General features: G+C 35.7%; 1 protein-coding gene across 1 annotated transcript in view; it reads left to right on the top strand.

The window, feature by feature from the left end:
• Nucleotides 1-999: 999 nt before the first annotated feature.
• The window catches only part of VhaSFD (V-type proton ATPase subunit VhaSFD), a 61,814-nt gene continuing 40,352 nt past the window's right edge, over nt 1,000-22,461 (top strand). Inside the window, exons 1-3 of the mRNA XM_090388261.1 lie at nt 1,000-1,170; nt 16,743-16,821; nt 19,703-19,892. Of these exons, the coding sequence (XP_090244387.1) occupies nt 1,110-1,170; nt 16,743-16,821; nt 19,703-19,892 (330 nt within the window). The 5' untranslated portion in view covers nt 1,000-1,109. The remainder of the gene's footprint in view (nt 1,171-16,742; nt 16,822-19,702; nt 19,893-22,461) is intronic.

Raw genomic sequence — 22,461 nt, forward strand, 5'->3', positions numbered from 1 at the left:
AAAACAAACATTTATAGAAATATACGATAATACGCTGGCGCGGCATAGCCTGAAATGCAGATGGCTTGTGAAAACCGATAACAAAAATTTTTCCTGCTTATATTGTCGCCCTCGTCGGTAGCACAATTGGTAGGATCGCCGTCCTTCCCACACCAGGTGGAAAAGACCTGAGTTTGATCCTCTATGACGGGAGGAATTTTTTACGTTTTTATTTATTTTTTTTTTCACAAAGTGGCTGAGTTAGTGGGGCTCAGGCGTGAGTAGCATTCCCCCCCCCCCCCAGAAACTCGGGTTTTTCGTCCGGCAAACAGAACATCGACCTCAGAACACACGCAATTTACAGACAATATACACGGAGGAATATGGCTTTAGTCGCTGATGCTTTAAAACGCTAATACAACAACGGCAACAACAGCTCTTATTGTCATCGACTGCTTGATATATAATTTTAAAAAAAATGAACATATGATAATAATTGATAATGTACGTTTATAATATGCAAAGTAATTTACGCTTATAATATGAAAAGTAACTTATGCTTATATTTAACCCCAATGGCTCACATCTGTATGGGCTTAGCACACCCAGGCTCCTGAGCTGGATATCATCATTCTTCTCTTTTTTGGTGATTCCCTTCTGCTTCTGACTTGTTCGCTCTCGCTCTCTCTCTCTCTCTCTCTCTCTCTCTCTCTCTCTCAGGGTAATTCAGAATTTTTTTTTTTTTTTGGCTGCTGCAGCATAAGCCTTAGACTTCCTTGCACCATATGGCTAATAATAATAATAATAATAATAATAATAATAATAATAATACGAACACAGTACAGTTAATAATTTTAAAATAGAAATATTTTTCACTCCTTATTTTCCATGACCATTTAAAACAAACAATTTTTTAGGTAAAACCTTTTGAGAACCACTGTTTAATCCTTTTAATTTTATGTTGTCGATAGGGTGCGGTGTTGTCAATTCAGATCTAGTTGCAGAAATGGTCAAGTGATCGGGCTGTTTATCATTTATTTACCCGGTGTGTTATTTTCACGTAAATGAGGTTAACTTTATCACATTAGTGTTCTGTATATATTGTATTACATAAGCAAAACAGAAGAAAAATGGCTTTACCATTGAAGATCAACTCAGTTTTGTCGTCACTACCCGATGATATCGAAAAAGGTTAGTTGTAACTCTGCGTTTTTTACCTCCTTGGGATGTGATTATCACACCTCTCATTGAGGTTATTTATTATTATTATTTCGTTTTCAGGGTAGCAAACACGTTTCAATATCACCCTCGTAATGTTTACACAAACTGAGAGGGATAAAATAAAATAAATACACCTAGTAGATATAGGTGTATTTATTTTATTATTTTATAAACATGTACAGTATTCCACATTCAGGGTTTTGTTATTTATTTAAACACAAAACTATCTAGAAATAGCTCTGCATTTAGGTCGAATTAGCTTCCATTTTATTTACCATAGAATTCTACCAACCTCTATATATAAAATTTTTCTTAGATTGAAAAATGGTGTACATCATGTATAAAAAGTTTTGTTACCATGTTTTGGTATTAGTAGTGGCAAATAATACGAGAAAGCATCAGGGAAAAAAAAAAAAAAAAAAACTTGCCATTTCTTTTATCTATTCCCTCCAATAATTATGATCAAAATAATTTTGATATGATATCAAAAATAATTTTGATATCATATATTTGGATTTCAGTAAAGCTTTTGACACTGTTGTGCATGGAAGACAAATTGGAGCAGAATGGTATTAAGGGTAAGTTGCTACAATGGATAAAAGGATGGTTAAGTGGGAGAAGACAGAGGGTGGTAATCAATGGGTGCTGCTCTTCGTGGACTAATGTTATTAGTGGAGTCCCACAGGGTTCGGTGTTAGGTCCACTGTTGTTTTGTATATTTATCAATGATATTGATGAAGGTATATCAGGCTTAATGTCGAAGTTTGCAGATGATACAAAGGTTGGCAGGGTTGTTAATGACAGTAATGGCAGTGTGCTACTGCAACAGGATTTAGATAATTTGGGCAGATGGGCTAAGAAGTGGCAACTGAAGTTCAACCTTGACAAATGCAAAGTACTGCATATGGGTAGAAGTAACCCCAGAGAAACGTACCAACTGTGTGGTACTACGCTTAGGGTGGTAGAAAATGAAAAAGACCTGGAGTAATTGTGCAGTCAGATATGAAATTTTCTGAGCAATGCAGACAGGCTGCCAGGGCAGGTCATGGGGTTTTGTCAATGATATATAGGAATTTTGCTAGCAGGGAAAAGGAGGTGATTATCCCTCTGTATAAGGCAATGGTCAGGCCATGCCTTGAGTACTGCGTACAGGTCTGGAGGCCTCATTTTAGGAAAGATGTAGATTTACTTGAGCGTGTACAGAGAAGGGCAATAAGATTGGTGAGGGGAATGAAGGGATCCTCTTACCAAGAGAGGCTTAAGTTCTTCAAATTGCAGTGGCTGGGGACTAGGCACCTGCGCGGTGATCTGATTGAGTTATATAAGGCCTTGAATGGGTTGAGCATGCCGAATTCTGATGGGATCCTTTCACTTGTTCAGATTACGAACCTAAGGGGGCATAAATTCAAATTAAGAAAAGACAGATGTAGAATAGATGTGCGGAAATTTGCCTTTAGCCAGTGGGTGGTTAATTGCTTGGACAAACTTCCATCTGTCGTTGTGGAAGTTGATAAGTTGAATAAATTTAAGGAGGAACTGGACAGGCATTTGGAGGCAATGGTGTGATTTTATTATTTTTTTTTTTTTGCCTGATGCTGCATAAGCTCATACACTTGCTTTCTTGCATCACATGCCACTACTACTACTACTAATAGTTTGTGTAGTTCTTTCTTGAATTTATTTACGCTGCCAACTTCCACAACAACAGATGGAAGTTTGTTCCAGCAATCATCCATCCGTTTGCTAAAGGCAAACTTCACATATATTCTGCAACTGTCCTTCTGCAATTTGAATTTATGCCTCCTCGTGTGTAGTCTGATCAAGAGGAAGAATCCCATCAGCATTGAGTTTGCTCAATCCATTAAAAGTCTTAAATACATCAATCAGATCATCTTACAAGTGCCTAGTCTCCAGATGCTTCAATTTGTGGAAGTGAAGCTTTTCTTTGTAAGAGGACCCCTTCATTATACTCGCCAATCTTTGTTGCCCTTCTCTGTACTCATTCTAGCAACTCTACATCCTTCCTAAAATGAGAACTTCAGACCTGTATGCAGGCTCAAGATGTGGCCTCACCATTGCCTTTGGATAATCACTCCTTTACTTCTGATAGTGAAATTCCTGTATACAGGGTGTTTCAGTTAAACGTTTTAGAACTTCTAAGAGGGGTAGGGTACATCCTGACAACTCGAAATCATATAACAATGTGGGGTCGGAAATGCTTTCCTGAAGCGGTGTTGTACACAGAAGCACCATAAAGAAAAGAGACCGTAAGTGAGAAATCGTTTTAATAATACATGAAAAGAAGCAAAAGGTACATGGATTAAAGTAAGTGTTCGCAGTTTCTTCCACGGGCTACAATGCACGCCTCACATCTCCGACGCATGGACATCCGAACATTCTGGAATACTCCAGGCGAATTTCGAATTTCTTCGGCAGCTACTGCGATTCTTGCAACCAGCTCCTCAGCATTGTCAACAGGGGTGTCATAAACTAGCGATTTCATATGACCGTGAAAATTCCTTCACAAGGGAAGGAATTTTCGACACGCATAACGACCATATCTGGGCGGTCGAGAACCCGCATGCAATATGACATCGTGCAGCACAGATTCGATTTTCGGTCAATGTATGGGCCGGTATTATGGGAGATCACCTCATCGGACCTTACCTGTTACCGTGTCGTCTAACCGGACCTATCTACTTGATCTTTCTGCAGCAAGTATTGCCACAACTTTTGAGAGATGAACAGATTTCTGCATCGACGCAACAGACAATGTGGTTCCAACACGATGGAGCCCCTGCCCATTATAGCGGAGATGTTCGTAACTACCTGGATGTCACATTTGGTCAACAGTGGATCGGACGTGGTGGTCCCGTGCGTTGGCCTGCTCGGTCACCCGACCTATCATGTCTTGATTTTTATTTCTGGGGTCATATGAAATCGCTAGTTTATGACACCCCTGTTGACAATGCTGAGGAGCTGGTTGCAAGAATCGCAGTAGCTGCCGAAGAAATCCGAAATTCGCCTGGAGTATTCCAGAATGTTCGGATGTCCATGCGTCGGAGATGTGAGGCGTGCATTGTAGCCCGTGGAAGAAACTTCGAACACTTACTTTAATCCATGTACCTTTTGCTTCTTTTCATGTATTATTAAAACGATTTCTCACTTACGGTCTCTTTTCTTTATGGTGCTTCTGTGTACAACACCGCTTCAGGACAGCATTTCCGACCCCACATTGCTATATGATTTCGAGTTGTCAGGATGTACCCTACCCCTCTTAGAAGTTCTGAAACGTTTAACTGAAACACCCTGTATAATAGACAAAAGCCAACAAGCTATCCTTGTTGCCTGTCTGCACTGCTCAGAGAACTTCATATCCGACTGCACAATTACCTCCAAGTCTTTTGTTTTATACTACACTCAAAATGTAGTACAGTTAACTTACTCTGTCATTACTGCTACCCATATGCACCTTGCATTTGTCACATGTTAAACTTCAACTGCCAGTTCTCAGCCCATCTGACTAACTTTTCGAGATACTGCAGTAACGTACCATCTTTACTGTCATTAACCACCCTGCCAATCTTTGTATTATCTGCAAACTTGGACTTTAAGCATTAATAAATATGGAAAATAACAATGGGTTCAGCATCGAAACCTGGGGAACTCCACTAATAACATTAGTCCATCAACAGCAGTGTTCATTGACAAAACCCCATGAGCCCCAAAATACACTACTTAATTTTGAAAAAAAAAAAAAAAAATTCACCAATGTTTTCTCAGAAAAGGGTGTTTCTAAATCATTTTCTAATGCTGATTTCAAAAATGACATCCATTTGTTTTTGTCATGTCAGGTTTCTTCAAAAATAACAAAAGAAATTTTGATTTTTTACAAATTTTTATTAATTGTGAGTAGAATTTGTGCATTGAATTTATAACAAAATGCTACTTTTACCAGACTTTTATATTTAAATACATGTTGAAAACACTATTAAAAAGGGCAGTGTGGTAAAAAAATCCACTAAGCTTTCATTTTATGAACTGATATATGATGTGTCAAAATTTTGTTTCTCTGATTTTCTTGCAGATCCTTTTACTTTAGTCCCTCTTCAGCATCCAGCAATAGTCAGCCAACATTTTGACCCACACCTCCCTTGGTGCCTTATTTCCATGTCTTTTAATGACCTGTTGAAACCTCTCACCCTGTTCTTCACTAACACTCCCTAGATTTTCTGGGAAGTAGTTGATGTGGAGATGTAAAAAAATGTATATTGACACTCATGTTGAAGCCCTACTTGAAGTTTTAAAACATATTTTCAAATATATTTTTGTAGTCTGGATCCTTGTTGTTCCCTATGAATTTCTCAACAGCAGACTTAGAGCTGATCCATGCATGTTTCTCTTTTATTCATAGTTTCCTCAAAATCTCGGTCCTTCATCAGTTTATAAATTTGAGAGTTCCAACAAAAATACCTTGTTTTAGCTTCTCTTGAGTGATCAGTGGGAATTTAGTACAAAGGTAGTTGAAGCAGGGACCTTCCTGAGGTAAAGTTTTCACAAACTGTTTTATCAAACCCAATTTGATCTGCAAGAGTGGAAGGAGGACAGTTTTGAGGTGTACCAGTGGTTTATGAACTATGTTCTTTGATCTAGGCAACAAACTGCCACTCTTTGGGCAATTTGTTGCCTGCAGTTGAGTAGCCAGCTTGCTGTCCAAGTAACATGCCTATCACTTTAAAGTCAGCAGAGACCAACCAACCATATTCTTCATACTTAACATTTGTCAACAACATCTTCAGGCTCTTATGTTTCTTTCAAATGCATAGAGTGAGCTACTGGAATTGACTCATATTTATTTCCGTTGTGGAGCAATGCACCTTTATGACTCCTCTGTGATGAATCAATAAAAATTCTCTACTGTATAGGATTGTAACTAATTTCTAATTAGTTCATTAAGTCATTTACATTACTGCAAAAAACCACAGAATTGTCCTCAGATGTGTAGGAGGACTGGTTCTCAATCTCTGTGTTTCATTCTCATGAAGAAAAACAGCCCCTGTTTTTCTCATGAAGATTTAGTTTACAAATTCTCAGCATTTACTTCTAACAATACATTCAATAATACAACTCATGACATAAACTTAAGTGATTTGTGAAAAAATGGTATGTGATAGAAAAAAATGAATAACATTTCTGAAATCAGCATAAAAAACTGAGTTCAAAACAGCTATTACTTTATATTTATTGAAAACCATGCAGCATGGTGTTAACACTCTCTGTCTCCTTTCCCATTCAACCACCCCTTTATCCATAGCGTTAACTTAGGAAAATCCGCAAGTTGGAAAACTCCACCACATTTAATGATTTGAACAACAGTATCTATAATAACTAGATTTCTGTTCCTTGTTATTAGAATGGCTAAATAAAGAAAGGAAGCAGACCCATTTCTCAATCTGAAAAAGAAAACTTTCCCAGTTACCCATACTTTCCCCATCACCAAAAAAAAATAATCCAATTCTTTGAACTTTTCCAAACTCTCTACCTCCAACCATATCAGCAAATAATATACTCAGGTGATCTGTAACACGCAGTCTGAAGGTAAACTTTGAGATCCAGCACTCTAATATTTCCAAATATTTTATATTTGATTGTATCCTCTGGTTCTTGTCTCTCCTAATAAGAATATGCTTCTCCTATTCATTTTACTTGATTCTGTTCAAGGCTTTATACACCTCAATTTAGTTCTCCTAAGATGCCTATAGAGAAATTACATCCTTTTTCTCCAGTTGTAAAGGCCTTATAGATCATGCATAAGCTGCCATCTTCTTACCTGACTGTAGGTGTACACTGCATGGTAAATTTCATGATTGATGCATATGATCCTCGCCAGGTGGGCAGGAGCAGCAGTGTGTTGCACACGCTTCTTGATTAGACTGGGGTTCGAGCCTGTGACCACCAAATACGGAGGATGCGGAAAGGTCAGGGAATGACCACCACATATCCCCGGAGCAATATGGCCTTAGTTGCTAATTGCTCCTAAAAGCCAAATAACAACAACAACAGCAAAATGGATCCTTAAATATCTTTTCCCTGAACCACCTTTTGAATCTTTCCTCCCTAGTTAGTAAGTTGCTCCTTAGTTCCTTTTTTCCAGTACTTAACCTTATATTTAGAGTAAAACTAAGTATTAAACCTTAGTTGCAATTTTTCAGTCATATTTGTAACCGATTCGAATTGTGATGCAACATAGCCTGATTTTAATCATTAACCACCCTACCTAACTTCAAATTATCAGTTATTTATCAAATTACCCCTGTATGCCCACATCAGTATCATTAATTGAGGTTTAGAAACAAGGGGGCTCTTAGCACCAATCTTTGAAGGAATCCACTTGCCGTGCTAGTTCACTCTGAAGAATGCCCATTTATAACTGTCTTTTTTATCTTCTGCCCTTCAGCAGTAACTGATTCCACTAAGGATTTTCCCTGTAATCTCAGCTAATTTCAGTTTATATAACTGGAATGAGTTTGTGGGGAACCTTAATAAACATTTTACTAAGTGTCAGTGTTATTTCTTCCATGCTCATTATAGGATGGAAGAAATAACTTTACATAGTGACTGAACAGATTGGTCTGACAATAATTTCTCTTCATGAACACATGTTGTGATTCCATTCCTTTAAAATTTCATTCATATTGAAATGGTGCTGTACTCTAATAGAAATTAGACTCAGTGTTCTGTATTTCTCTATCGCCTCTTAAATCTTCCATGTGCCACTTTTTTTTTTTTTTTTTTCTACGAATATGATTGGATGTATACTGTCCAACCCTTGGTTGGGGGCTTCCCCCCTCCTTCAATCTCAGCAGCTCTGAGAAGCATCTATCAGAAATAGATACTTCTCAGAGATCATCATATCCTTCATTTTATGGCAAATTGATTCTAATTGACTATTTCCTCCTGGTTGAAATGTGCTTTTTATTATAAAGTCAAAGCACCTGTTCATTAGTCTTCAGTTGCCTATGGATCCATCACTTCCATCTTTTAAATAGTTTATTCTTTTTTTTTCTTGTATTTGCATAAAAGTAAAACTTATTGGCCCTGCTCTTAGTTCTCTTTGCCATTGATTTCTAGTATTCAACTTTTGCTTCATTTATCCTATCAGTGAGTTTATTGCATACATGCTTGTGATTATTGTCATATGAATTGGCTGTGATAGGCTGTTGGGACATGGGACAGCAACAGCCTGATAGGCTGTTGCTGTCCCATGTCCTTTTTTTTTTTCTCAGTTAAACCATTCAGTTCTCTTGTTATACACTTTGACTTCTTTCCTTTGTGATTATTTTCATTAAAATGAATGTATTAGTGGCTTCCAGGATAAATCTAAAATGCTTCCCATATTGCAATAGTATCGCACATCACCTAGTTGTCTCTGCACTTAAGCTGTTCAGAGTACTGTGGAGTATGTACGAAAATTTACATTTTCCAAGGTTGTTTCACGAACAGTTTGAGTAAAGTGTCTGTTAAATGTATGAATTGTTTTGAAGTCTCTCGGTGTTTGCTCTCATCTCTTTATTTGTTCCCATCTATTTGTCTTTTCAACTTAAGTTGAAAAGACAAAGAGATGGCAACACCAAAATAGCTTGAAAATCAGAGGAGGAGATTGCTTCTATTGGCTGTTGTTTGATTTGGGTTTAAAAAAAGTCAAAATTGTCTGGAATTTGTATTTAGAAATAAATGAAATTGAATGAAATGATAAATAAAGAGATATAGAGGATATTATTATAGTAAAATTAATAATAATCACTTGTTTATTTTTTTTTTACAATATTTTGTGAATTTTTTTTTTCTGAATTTTAAAATCAGGTCAAACTAAGGGGGAAAAAATAGCATTTAAAAAAAAGTGTTTAGGTACAAAGCATTCATTTTTGTATATCATTTAAATTCCACAAAAAAAAAAAAAATGCACTTCACGGAGGTCATCATCATCAGCCATTTTCAATCCACTACAGGATGAAGGCCTCTCCAGCAACTTTCCAGTTCCTTCTGTTTTGAGCACTGGCCATCCATTTACTACCCAAAAACTCATGAATTTCATCTATCCATCTCCGCCTTTGTCTTCCAGGTTTTCTTCTAGCTCCTTTTGGGTACCATTCTGTTATTTTCTTAGTCCATCTGTCATCATGTCTTCGAGCTATGTGTCCTGCCCAAGACCATTTTAGTTCTTTAGTTTTGATAAGGATGTCCTTTACTTGAGTTTGCTGCCTAATACATGTGTTTCTCTTCTTATCTAACAGTCTGATTCCCAATATAATTTGTTCCATTCTTCGCTGTGTAGTTCTCAGCTTCTCTTCCATTCTTTTGGTGAGTGCCCAAGTTTCACTTCCATAAGTCATGGTGGGGAGTATACATTGATTCATTATTTTACGTTTCAAACTGGGATATTGCTCTTCAGTATGTGACTATATTTCCTGAATGCTATCCATCCAAAATTTATTCTTCTCTTGACTTCCAGCCATTTATCATTATTGCGGCTAATAACTTGTCCCAGATAAGTATATGACTCCACCTTTTCAATTACTGCTCCTTCAATCATTATTTCCCTTTCCGTGGCATACTTGTTCATCATTACTTTTGTTTTAGCCATATTCATCTTTAATCCAAAATTCTTACTAACTGTGCATAACTGATTAAGATTTTTCTCTAATTCTTTGGGATCGTGGCTTATAACCACAATGTCATCTGCAAATCGTAAATGGTTTAGGTACTCTCCGTTCACATTGACTCCTTTCTGCGACCAGTCTAATCTTCTGAAAGCTTCCCCAAGGGCAGCAGTAAACAGCTTCGGAGATATTGTCTCCTTGTCGAACTCCTTTCTCGATTTTAAATTTGCTACTGTCTTTGTCTAGTCTAATAAAGGAGGTAGCACTCTCATATATTTTCTTCAAAATCATAATATATGGGGTATCTGTGCCTTGTCTTTCCAGTGCCCGAAACATTGCCTTATGCTGTATGGAGTCAAATGCCTTTTCATAATCCACAAATGCCAGGCATAATGGTGTTTTATATTCATTTGCTTTCTCCATTAGCTGTGATATTATGTGAAGGTGATCCATAGTTGAGAATCCTGTCCTAAAGCCAGCTTGCTCTTTCGGTTGATTCTCATCAAGTATTCTTTCTAATCTGTTAGTAATGACCCTTGTGAACAACTTGTAGGTGTGGGATAACAAGCTAATTGGTCTATAATTTCCAATTTCTGATTTATCTCCTTTCTTATGCAGCAAAACTATGATTGCATTATTCCACTGCTTAGGCACCACACCTTTTCTAATGTACTTTGTGAAGAGCCTTGCCAGTTTTTGTGTTATGTCTCTTCCTCCCAATTTTAACAACTCTACAGTAACTTCATCTTCCCCCGAGGCTTTCCGATTCTTCATTTTCTTCAATGCATGTTCTTCCTCATCAGGAAGAATATCGGGTATGTCATATGTGTTGTTACTTTGCAATCCATCTTCCCCACTGCTGGTATCATTCCCTCGCTCCTTGTATAATTCTCTATAGTAGTCTTCTGCTATTTGAATTATGCCTTCTCTGCTGTTTATAAGTACACCATCGCTATTCTTCAGTTTCAGTATCATTTGTCTTTCTGTATTACTGCTGATGGCTGCTGATTTAAATCCTTTGTTTTCCCTTAATGCTTGTTATACTTTTCTTGTGTTAAATCTTCTTAAGTCCTCTCTGAGTCTCTTTCTAATGGCTTTGCATAACTCAGTATACTCAATTTTCTCCCTATCAGTGTTTTTCTTGCTCTTCATTTGTCGTCTTCGGTTCTTCATGACAAGTGTTTCTTGACTAATTTTTTCTTCTTTAGATTTCTGTTTCCCTGTAGGTTTCTTAGGCTTTATCACTTTCAGAAAGTTGTAATGTTCCTCGTCGATATCTTGGTCCTGAGCAGTCTGCAGAAGCTCAAACTTGTTCTTAAGTTCCAGTACATACTGCTTTTTCTCCTCTGTTATCTCAAAGACCTTTGTATTATTTACTCGAGTCAATTTTTTCCTTTCCTTTCCTACATCTATATCAAGTGTACATCTTACCATTCTGTAATCACTTCCAACATTTACCTTATTCAGGACGGTAACATCGTCCTGAATAAGTCGATTTCATTAGTTGTTAATCCATTTGGACTCTTCCATGTCCACTTTCTGTTCACCCTTTTCTTGAAAAAAGTGTTCATTACTGACAGTCCTTGAGATTCTGCAAATTTCACAAGTCTTTCACCTCTTTTATTTCTTTCACGGAGGTACCATAGTGTAAACCTCAAAACTGTGAACCCATATACATTAATGTAAACTCATAAATGGAAGGGTCAGTAGAGCTCATACTTCAAAGGCCTATGAATCAACCCTGTTATTTATCCATATTGAAAGATGGTTACTTAAATCTGCTCCTGAAAATTTTTACAGGAAAGGCCAAATAGGAGCTAATGCTAAATATTGTGGTGTATGTTGACATAGATAAAGTTGGGATTTGTGTTGGGGAATAACTGTGAAGCTCTACACTTAGTTTGTTGTGATAGTAGTTTGCCATTGTTTGGAAAAATTTTCATGAGCAGCATCTATCATTCCTTATCCTAGGTTCATATGATTATGATAATTTTTATCACAGTTAAATAAGTATACACATTCCACTGTGAGCACTGCTGAATTCATGTTTAGATAAATAAGTTTTCTATGACAGTTGCCAGGTTCTGTTGCATTAAATTACAAATTCATTTACTAACAGCTATTTTCCAGGATAATAAATGTTCTCATTGCACTGTCTAGGTTATTGATGGCAAAGCCTTTCTGTCATAATTACCAAAAAATAACAACAAAAATATAAACAATTATGTAATGTAGAAAAAAAAAACCTGACTGAAATTAGTCTTTACTGATATTATAAAAAGGTAACATACTTGAAAGTTTCTAATAAGAATATTGTTGCTGCATAATTTTGCACACAATCATAATTAGTTTTCATCACCAGATGGAGCTAATAGACAAAATAAATTTCAGTGAAATAAAAAATATTATTTTATTTAACCGCAAATGTATTTGTTAGTGGCTGCATGCTAGTCAGTATATTCTCCTCTGTGCGTCATTCATGGCATGTATGACTTGGTTTGCCATACTTTAAATTTATGCCTCCTCGTGTATTATCTGAACAAGAGTAAGGATGTTATTATTATCATTAGCCATATGGCAAGGAAGCCTGAGGATTTTGTTGCAGCAACAAAAAAAAAAAAAAAAAAAAAAATTATTTCTGAGTTACCCTGAGAGAGAGAAGTAGAAGGGAATCACCGAGGAAGGGAAGAATGATGATATCCAGCTCAGGATCCTAGGTGTGCCAAGCCCATACTCACCAGATGTGAGCTCCTGGGTACAAATGTCATCAACATTTAGTTTACTCAATCCAGGTGGTCTGCTCCTTGATTTGTTTCTTGTGTTTTGGGCTACGTGTTTTTACTTTAGAAGGGGAAAACAATATGAGACACTATTGATTGGACTTGACTCACGCCTACAAGGAGGAAAGAAAACGGGTAGCGGACCTGGAATGAACATGGTATTCTCATGGTCTTTGGCAAGATTGATAGAGTAATACAGTAAACCCCCGTTATTCGCAGGGGTTACGTTCCTGAGAAATGCCGCAAATACTGAGTTATGGCTCCCATAGTAATAAAGGGGTTCCGTTCCAAAGTATGAAATATATAAGAAAAACTAGTCTAAAATTCTGTCTATGTATGTATTATATGTACCTTCATAATATGACTATGTACATAGACAGTACATAGTGAAATGCAAGCATACGATCGAAATGAAAATAAGAAACAATTTAATATTAAATGTAATATTTATTAGAAATTTCAAACAAATCTTCAAACCAGCGCCTTTTCTAGCTAAAAAACTTATCCCGCCAGTGCTATCACCAATTTCGCTAGTGTTGATAAAGGAGTTTTGCCTTTTCACGAATGATAAGTGAACTTAACGGAATTTTATTTTGAGTTCGGTCTTCTATCCACAGATTTAAAGCCTTTTCCATTTTCTCTAATTTAACATCACGAGTTACAGAGCAAATTTTTGAAGCCATTAGTGCTTTTTCATGGACACTACGTCGGATTTTTTCTTCCGATTTCTTGATTGATTGTATCGTTGACTCATTGATTTTATAATGTTTTGCCACTGAGGAGACACTTTTACTATTAGAAATTTTGTCTAATAACTCAATTTTATTCCCTAATGTCATCACCTTCTCTGATCTTTTCACATTTCCCTTGTTATTCGTAGCCATATTTTTGTACGGGTTAGAAAGAACTTGTCCACAATAAAGTCACTTTCTTCCATTAACACACTCGAAAAAGTCTGTTTTTTGTAGACTTTTGTAGCATATAAATTGATAAATTTATTCAATTTATAAGCATATAAATTAAAAGCAAACGACGAAACTTTCCATGACAAGAGCATAACACATATGAACAAGGATTAGCGAGAAACATCCACGCTCGCGATTTTGTGACCCCTCTCTCCCCACTCACTGAGCACTGTTTTGTGAAGATAATTTTAGCCACGCTCATGTTTTTTTATGGTGGAAAATGTTCACGGCGCTTTAAAATTCACATTTTTTTTTTAGGTTTCATTTTATATTAAATCAGCGACTGCGAATACAGATACCGCAAATAGCGGGGGTTTACTGTACTGATAAAGATATAATAATGAAGAAGTTTCTACCTGAGGTGGCAAAGACAGGTAAAGGCATGCATAATTGTTTCTGCCCTGACTTGCATTCTACATATTTCTTTATGGGGCATGGGTCTTTCTTTGGAAAGTTAAATGCTCTTGGAGTAATGGGTCAGACAACATGCTACTGTGGCATGGTGAAGGACTGGGGTCATGTACTCTATGACTGTAAGGAATATCAAGATCTTCAAGAGGAATTACAGGTGCTACTGCCAGATGTAAATGTGTTGGAGCCAGGTTTTGAGTGAGTTATTGTTTTTTTGTTAGTTGTTAGAGCATCGGCTTCTGTGACCATAATGCACCTCCCAAAGGTTTTGCACTACTCTGACCCAAGCCCGAGGCAGGATTCGAGCCCATGACCTTTGGGTTGCCAGGCAGGTACTTTTTTATCCACCTGGCTAGCCCAGTCGGTGTGAGTTATTGTGGCAGACCCAGAGAACTGTGTTCCAAGATTTTGCATGCAAGGTCTTCAGACATTGTTCTATTAGAAATGAAACAAGTTTCAGATTGACAGGAACATATTTTTCAGGACAGGACTCTCATGCAGATGGTTTGTTAATGGAGATATTTGGGGGGGCCTCTTGTGGAGGAATAGGCCACCACATGGGCTGAACTTGTGCGGGAAGTCTTGGAGATTGGGTTTTGTGATGTTCCTTGTGTTGTATACATAGAATTTGTGCATCCTGGCAGTGATGTGTAGGAAGAACAGCTGGGTGTTCTGTGATACAGTGTTATCCAGGTCATCATACAGTGAGTTTACAGTGCTACTTTTTCTAAGAAGTTTTGTATGTTTGGATGATGTTTTTGGTCTAGGAGGGATGTGGGACATTAAATCACTGGATATTAAATCAGTTCAGTGCTATCTAAATTATGTAATGAGTCCACAGCACTACTTACTCTAGGAGGTTCTGTACGATGGATGATTCTTCTACCTAGGCAACTTGTGAAGTATTTATCAGTGAAAGACATTGCTTCTGCACTATTCTGTGTATCTGAAATCCAGGGATTGATAGATCTTCTAAATGGTGTTCCTGCCACCAGGCCATATCACTGTGCACCTAGTCTCCAGCAGGATACTAGCAGCAGGACAAATCTAGGTTTGAATATGAAGAATGCACTGCTGTAGTGTTTAAAGATCTGTACATGGTTGGAGGGTATGCATTTCGGGTACTGGATAGTAGATCCCTGGTCCAGCTCCACTTGCCAGGGATGCAAACTAGTCTGTGGCAGACTAGGCAAAGTGATCAGTCACACAACATAACCGGACATTACACTATGATACACGTACACCACTATGCCTATTGGCCTTTATCAGTATGGTAACTACACACAGAACATGCAGAGTTACCATAGTTTGGTTGGGGTTGCATACACCAATTAAAAAAAAAAAAAAAAAAAAAAATCCATTCAATCCATCCATAAATACCTCAATCAGATCTCCTTTTAGGTGCCTAATTTCCAGTTGCTGCAGTTTGCACAACCAAAGTCTTTCTTGGTAAGAGTATCCTTTTGTTCCCCTCACTAAATCTCATTGCCCTTCTCAGAACCTATTCCAACAGATCCACATCCTTAAAATGAGACCTTCACACCTGTATGCTGTACTCGAGATCTACGTGGTCTAACCATTGCCTTATACAATGGGGTAATTATATCATTGACAAATCTCTAGGAGTTGTCCTAGCAGCCTGTCTGCACCACTCAAAGAACTTGTCTAACTGCACAGTTACCCTCTTTTTCATTCTCCACTATTCTCAGTGTTGTACCACACAATTGTTATGCAAAGTTTTGTACAAAATACTGGCATCTAATTTCAGTAGGACTCTATTGCTACTCATGAATGAAGAAAAGCATTTCATGCCAATTGGTGGATCTCCCCCCCCCCCCAGTAATATTGGATTCTTCATGTGCGAATTATTCCCATATGAAGAGAGAACTCCATGAGGATTTTCATTTTCTCCACAATAACATTTTTCTGGTTATTTATTTGTCAATGATCTTTTGCACCTGAATCACATACAGTTGTTATATAAGCATTGGTTTTGTTGATAAGAATTGGTAAAATTCATTAGTTGCAAGTAGATGAAAGTAGCATAAGCAGTTTGCAGGCCACAATACATGCTGGTCTGTACAGGAAATGAGACAACTGTTCAGTAAATATGGACCAAAAGATTGAAGTTTGTACTATTTTTAATAGTGCCTTGATTTTTACTTATCAGAAACTGCCCAGGCTAGGTGATGCAGGAAAGGTGGTATGCAGTTTTATTTATTCTTTGCATGTGTGGTGGTTATTTTTTGTAGTTCAGCACATTTCTAGCAGAAAAGCAAGATAAAATTTTGCTTTTAAAGGTAACACATGCTCTATTTTAATCCCAAGTATTTGATATATCAACCATCTAAAATAAAGTTAAATACCTAGTGTGTGGTAAGTGAAACATCCCCTTTGATTTAACCATTGGACTCAAAAAAAATTTTAAAAAGGTGTCTTATAAAGGCTTAGCATAGATCCACAACCTAGGACATCAGGAATGAAATGTTGAAAGGAATGGATGACATTGAGTCAGTTTTTGCCTTTCATCTGACAGTGTTCGCTCACTTCTTATTTATGGGATGCCCTTTATTAAGAAAATTTTTATTTTTGCATATTTGAATTCCCAAGAGAGTACACTTTTAATTCTGGTGATATTTTGTTTTTATTTTATTCATCAGCTGGAATTTGTTTTGAGTTTTGTGAGTAGTAAATATGGCTGAAGATATGAAATTATTTATTTGTAGGTCTGACTGCCACAAGTATTCTACAGCAAAGAGCTAATGATATCAGATCTCAGAGAGTCAACTGGATGTCTTACCTTCAGTAAGTTATGTTGATAACTGTTATGTAACTTTTTTTTCGCTTATTATATATGAAAAATTTTGAGGAAAATTTATTTCTAACCAGTTGTGCTAACAACACCTTGCTTATCTTCCATTCATGATGATTAATAGAGTAAGTGGATCCAGTTGGTATCCACAGTGAAAAAAAAGACTGGTACACTTGTATTGATTACAGCAGTAATCATGTGACAGCTGTACTATCTGCATATGATCATTATAATTTTTATCTTGTGCTTTAATAGTTGGTTTTCTCTCTTTGTATTTTACTTGAGAAGGGAATAAAAATTAATTTTTGAAATCTTACTCTATAACAAAACTAGAGTAGTATTTCTTAACTTGTGGTACATACATTAATCAAAGATCAATAAACTGATTTTATTTTTTAAAAAGTAAAGAGGCGCCTCCGTAGCCAGGTGGGAAGGAGCAGAAGTGCGTAGCACACGCTTCTTGATTAGACTGGGGTTCGAGCCCATCACAACCAAATACGGAGGATGCGGAAAGGTCAGGAATGACCACCGCATATTCACGGAGCAATATGGCCTTAGTTGCTAACTCCTAAAAAACCAAATAACAATAACATAACAAAAAGTAAAGGCTACTTTTTATTTTTATACTATGTTTTTCATATCAATATATCAAATTCACTTTAATAATAATTCCATAATAATAAACTATTTCTAATATTTTAATAAAACCAAAAGGCATAGTAATCAAAATTTGTTCATTTGAAAAGTGGGCCACAGCATCAGAAAAGAGAGATAAAAATCTATTTTTAGAAACAAAACTTTATTTCACTGTTAAAACTTGCAAGACTAAATTTTCAAAGATATATGGCTTTTGAAAATAGATGTGTATAACAGCACATGATAATCCCCAGTTTACTTTATGCTTATCAACAGAAAGTAAACTGAAGTAAAGTAAACCCATCTTAAAGTTTGCTTGCTGTGGCTGTCAGGCTAAAGTCAAGTCATCCCTGTGTACTAAATATTTTTCTAAGACCTATGAAAAAATTAATATAGCTTTTGCTATATTAATTTTTAATTTAAATTTTTAAATTTTTTTCATACTATATGGCAACATGTAGAACTGCCACATTATTTGCAAGATGTATGAGACTACCTTTCTGACGAGAGCAGCAAGTCTTGAAAGTGGATATAACAGGTGTATCTCATATTTTAAAGAAATGGTAGAATAGCATTTTGGTGATGAAGTGTGCATTTCAAGACAGTTTGTTGATTCGTGAATTAAAAAAAATTTTTTTTTATTGCAAGTACTGTGTCCGTAGTGTCTATTTGCTGCAGTATAATGGACAAGATATTCCTCAGTTGTAGTATTCCTATATTCATGTGCACAAATATGTGTTTGGTTTCATTGTATGCAACCCCAGGGGTTCACACCTGGTGAGTATGGGCTTGGCACACTCAGGGTCCTGAGCTGGATACCATTATTCTTCTCTTTCTTGGTGATCTCTCTCTCTCTCTCTCTCTCTCTCTCTCTCTCTCTCTCTCTCTCTCTCTCTCTCTCCTCTCTCTCTCTCTCTCTCAGGGTAACTTGGAGTTTTTTTATATGGCTAATAATGATAATGAAACCAAAAGTAGCTAAAAATTTTTATATAGTTGTGGTTATTTTAATCTTGAATTTGTCCACGGTTGCTCATATTTTTCCCATCTTATTTTCCAAAATAATAAACATCGGATACAATTTGATTTCAGGTTTTTTTTTTTTTTTTTTTGCAACTTTGTGCATGCTTTGTGCAGGTTTCTCTTGCCAAACTAACTTGTTTTATATTATAAACTATCATTATGAGTAACATGAATTGACAAATTATATTGTTTTTGCAGCTGCTGGGAAGCAACATAAATTGTTAAATGGATGATGAATGGAGAAAGGTGTAGAATGGTTTGAGAATTATTTACAAGCTTAATTACAACAGCTGGTACTTAGCAAATGATAATACATATATCTATATGTACAATTTTTTTTTTTTTTTTTTTTTGACACTTAAGATTATGCTTTTTTCTTAAAGTACCTAAGAGCATTGTGTTTTTGCTTCCTTAAGTCTCAAAAGTTAGAATAATAAATGAATAATGTTCTGTTCATTATAAATGTTTAAAGGAACAATCACCATACCATTAAAGACTGTGGAAGCGTTAGAAACATACATTTGGAATTTTATAATTATGTTTGAATAATTTTCACTTCTGTAATGGCAAAAATAAAAAGAATGAGAAATGTAAGTTATTCATGTTAAAGTTGTTTCGACACAAAGAATTAAAAGAAAAGAGATCCCTACTTGGACAGAGCAAATTAATACTACTGCTCAGAGAAATATTGAGGTTAAAAGTTGAAAGGAAATGAGGTTTAAGTTAAGTTTTTTTTTTTTATTTATATAGTGTGAGATGCATATAGTTTCTTGACTACGAATATGTGAATATTTAGTACATTAGTTTTCCTTAACTTTTCTTGTTCTCAGTGATTCATTATGTATTACACACAACAGAAGACTATTTACATGTGAAAGAGTTTGTTCAGTTCTAAAATTTTTTTAGAAGGGAGTTAGCCAGAATTGGAGTGATAAATATAACAAAGGAAAAAAAAAAAAAAAAAAAGAAACCAAAGTATACTGAAGTTTAGATAAAGAAACGTTTATAACACTCGGAAGATATACTAAGTAGATGACAAAAAGAAAAGTCAAACACCAAAATAGTATATCTTGGAAACTCTATTCCATTATGGAGTACACTTTCTCTGTTTTTAAATTTTATATGAACTATCTTTTGTTGAAGATTCTAAATACTTCATTGTATAATTTATGCATATTTGATATCCTGTTTGCTTAGAATTAATTGTAATCCTTGCAGGAGTCAGATGATAAGCCAGGAAGATTACAACTTTATTACACAGTTTGATTCTTCAGATCCAAAACAAAGAGAAGCTCTTTTAAGCAGTAATTGGAATCAGGCCTCAAAGACTTTTCTTAACTTGCTTGGTCATATTGCAAAGGATCAAACATTGCAATATATACTCATAATGATTGATGACATGTTGCAAGTGAGTGATAAAATTGCTGTTCATGCTTTCTTTTTTGTTCTGTATCCAGAGCATCATTGTAGAATACGGATTTTGCATAACAAAAAGCACACTGATAATTTAGTGCATTAGACTCTAGAAAACTATAATATAATTACAGCTGTATTGTGCATCATTTTTTTTTTTTTTTTTATAAGCATAGACTGAATCAAATGAAAACTCAATACTTGGCATTAATTTCTCATGTTGAAGCTGTTACAACAAATTTCCTGTAAATAAGTAACATTTTGCTGAGATGAAGTATAGCTATAATATGTATGTAGTTTTCTGGGATAGACATGAGCATTGCTCATAATTTTGAGTTAAATTGCAATTGGGTTGTCATGTACTGCAGAAGTGTTACTTACTTGAAATCAGCTGCACTGTGTCTTCACTGACTTTTGTTCAGCCATTATCTTGGCCAAGATGATTGCACAAACAATGAATTTTTTAAGAATCCTTTATGAATTTTCTGTACCATTTCCAAACTGTAAATTACTTGGTGACTTCTTTTTAAACCTTGTTCAAACTTTATACATAACAGTGGTGGCAGACTGCAGTTTGAACTAAAGTATGCACTGTGCCTTCTTTCTCAACATTGATTAGAGTTTTGCAATTATGCTGCCATCTACTGCATTGTGCACATTTTCTGGTTATTGAAAAAACACTTGAATATATCTTCTTTCATGTATACCCTATTCACACAATAACATTTTAATTTAAAGGAGATTTATGGATACTGTTTTAAATGAAATTCTAATGAAATTACATATTTATAATTTATAATTTTATAAAACTCTGCTTATATTTGAAGGTCAAATCTTCAATTATAACAACATGAATTGCTAAAGAATAGCAAGTATTCACAGAATGACTTTATGGCTGTTGATTAATATTTCATGTGGAACAGGTTGCAGAATTTTTCATTTACTGATTATGGGAAGATTTCTCATGTCAAAATATTTATTAGGACATCCTTATATTGGTGAAATGTATAATCATAATAAATATCCGTAATATGTGTATAGAAATAGTTGCCCTTCTTTTCGTGCTGTATCAGAGTTCAGCAGAATTGTTCTCCGTAGTGCCACTGGCTCTGGAAAATAGTGAATCGTCACAGTGGATTCACTACATACTACCCTTGAAGGTTTTTGGTTCAGATATTCTCTGTCTAGAGGAGTTCTTAAATGCCTTTTCAGTTGGGAATGTGGTTAGCTGACCTTAGGTGGAGAGAGTAGGATTTTCCTCTTGTGATGAGTTATTCTTGTTTTTTTCAGTGTGCCCAATGTGCAGATCATGTGAAAGTATACTTGTGTGGACAAATGTGTGATAACCCATATGAGCTAGTGCAATATAAGCATGGTAGATGCCCCCCACCCAAAAGTAATCATCTAATCACCTGATAGCACCCATTCTTTTGCATCCATAGCCATGTTCCTTTCATTCTATTAAACGAACGAACTTCATTGCTGCATTTACAAATAATATAGCTAGTTTTATATGCTATTGAATGCTCCCCATATTGATGATCTATGCATAAGCATCAGTATATGTAAAACTGAAACCTGTTGTTTTAATCAAGTTTTGGTTGCTCACAATGCATTTAAGTTGCATTTGGGTAACAAGATTTTAGTTTTCACAGCAAAATTTTTTATATGCAAGGTTCTTATCCATGAAAAAATACTCATGATCCTAGAGGTGTAAGGAGTGATGGGTGTATTATATAGGAAAAGGCCAGTGAGCTGTTCAACAACAATTGCAGCACTCCTGGTAGGTGTTTTTTGGAAGTTTTAATGGTGAAGCAAATCACCCGTTTATAAATCATTTAGAAGAAATGCAGTCGTGGCTATCCAGATGATGCAGCTAAATAACATTATTGTTTTGTTTTGTGTTGTTGCTAGATGGTGTTTATAATTAATCAGAATGGTAGAAATCTGACTTAAGAATTATATAAATGGATTCTTATTGGAAAACTGATAATGTGCAAATTTGCACAAAGATGGAGAAATTAACAGAAACTGATCCATCAACATGTTTAACCAAGGTTGAATTTATTTGTTGTTTAGTAATATTGAGGCAGACACAATGTACAAGACTTGTACTTAAGACATTGTAGAGGATCCTGTAAATCAGCTGATGCTGAATTTGCTGTGTTGCAGGTTCTTGTGATCTTGGGCTATACGTTACGTGGCCCTCTTAGCTTTGTAGTGTGATTTATGATCTAATTTTAGGAAACACAGAACAAGGGACAAGAAATATCGCAGTTGAGAAATAATTTTTATATTCCTATAAAAATATTATTTAAGAATTTTATGTTGTATTACTAATAATACAACTAATATTTTTTTAATATGAAAATATAAATCAAACAAAAGTTTCACCTCTCTCTCTCTCTCTCTCTCTCTCTCTCTCTCACTCTCACACACACACACATTAAAATAACTATTGCAGTATTTAGTTTTGTTGCTTTGGTTGCAACATAAATGTAAGCACTTTCAACATTTTCATAAACCTTTTTTAACATGTAATAGTATAACAATGCTCAATACGT

Source organism: Mastigoproctus giganteus, chromosome 14 (assembly GCF_048544385.1).
Source record: "Mastigoproctus giganteus isolate SK-2022 chromosome 14, ASM4854438v1, whole genome shotgun sequence".
Lineage (NCBI taxonomy): Eukaryota > Metazoa > Arthropoda > Arachnida > Uropygi > Thelyphonidae > Mastigoproctus > Mastigoproctus giganteus.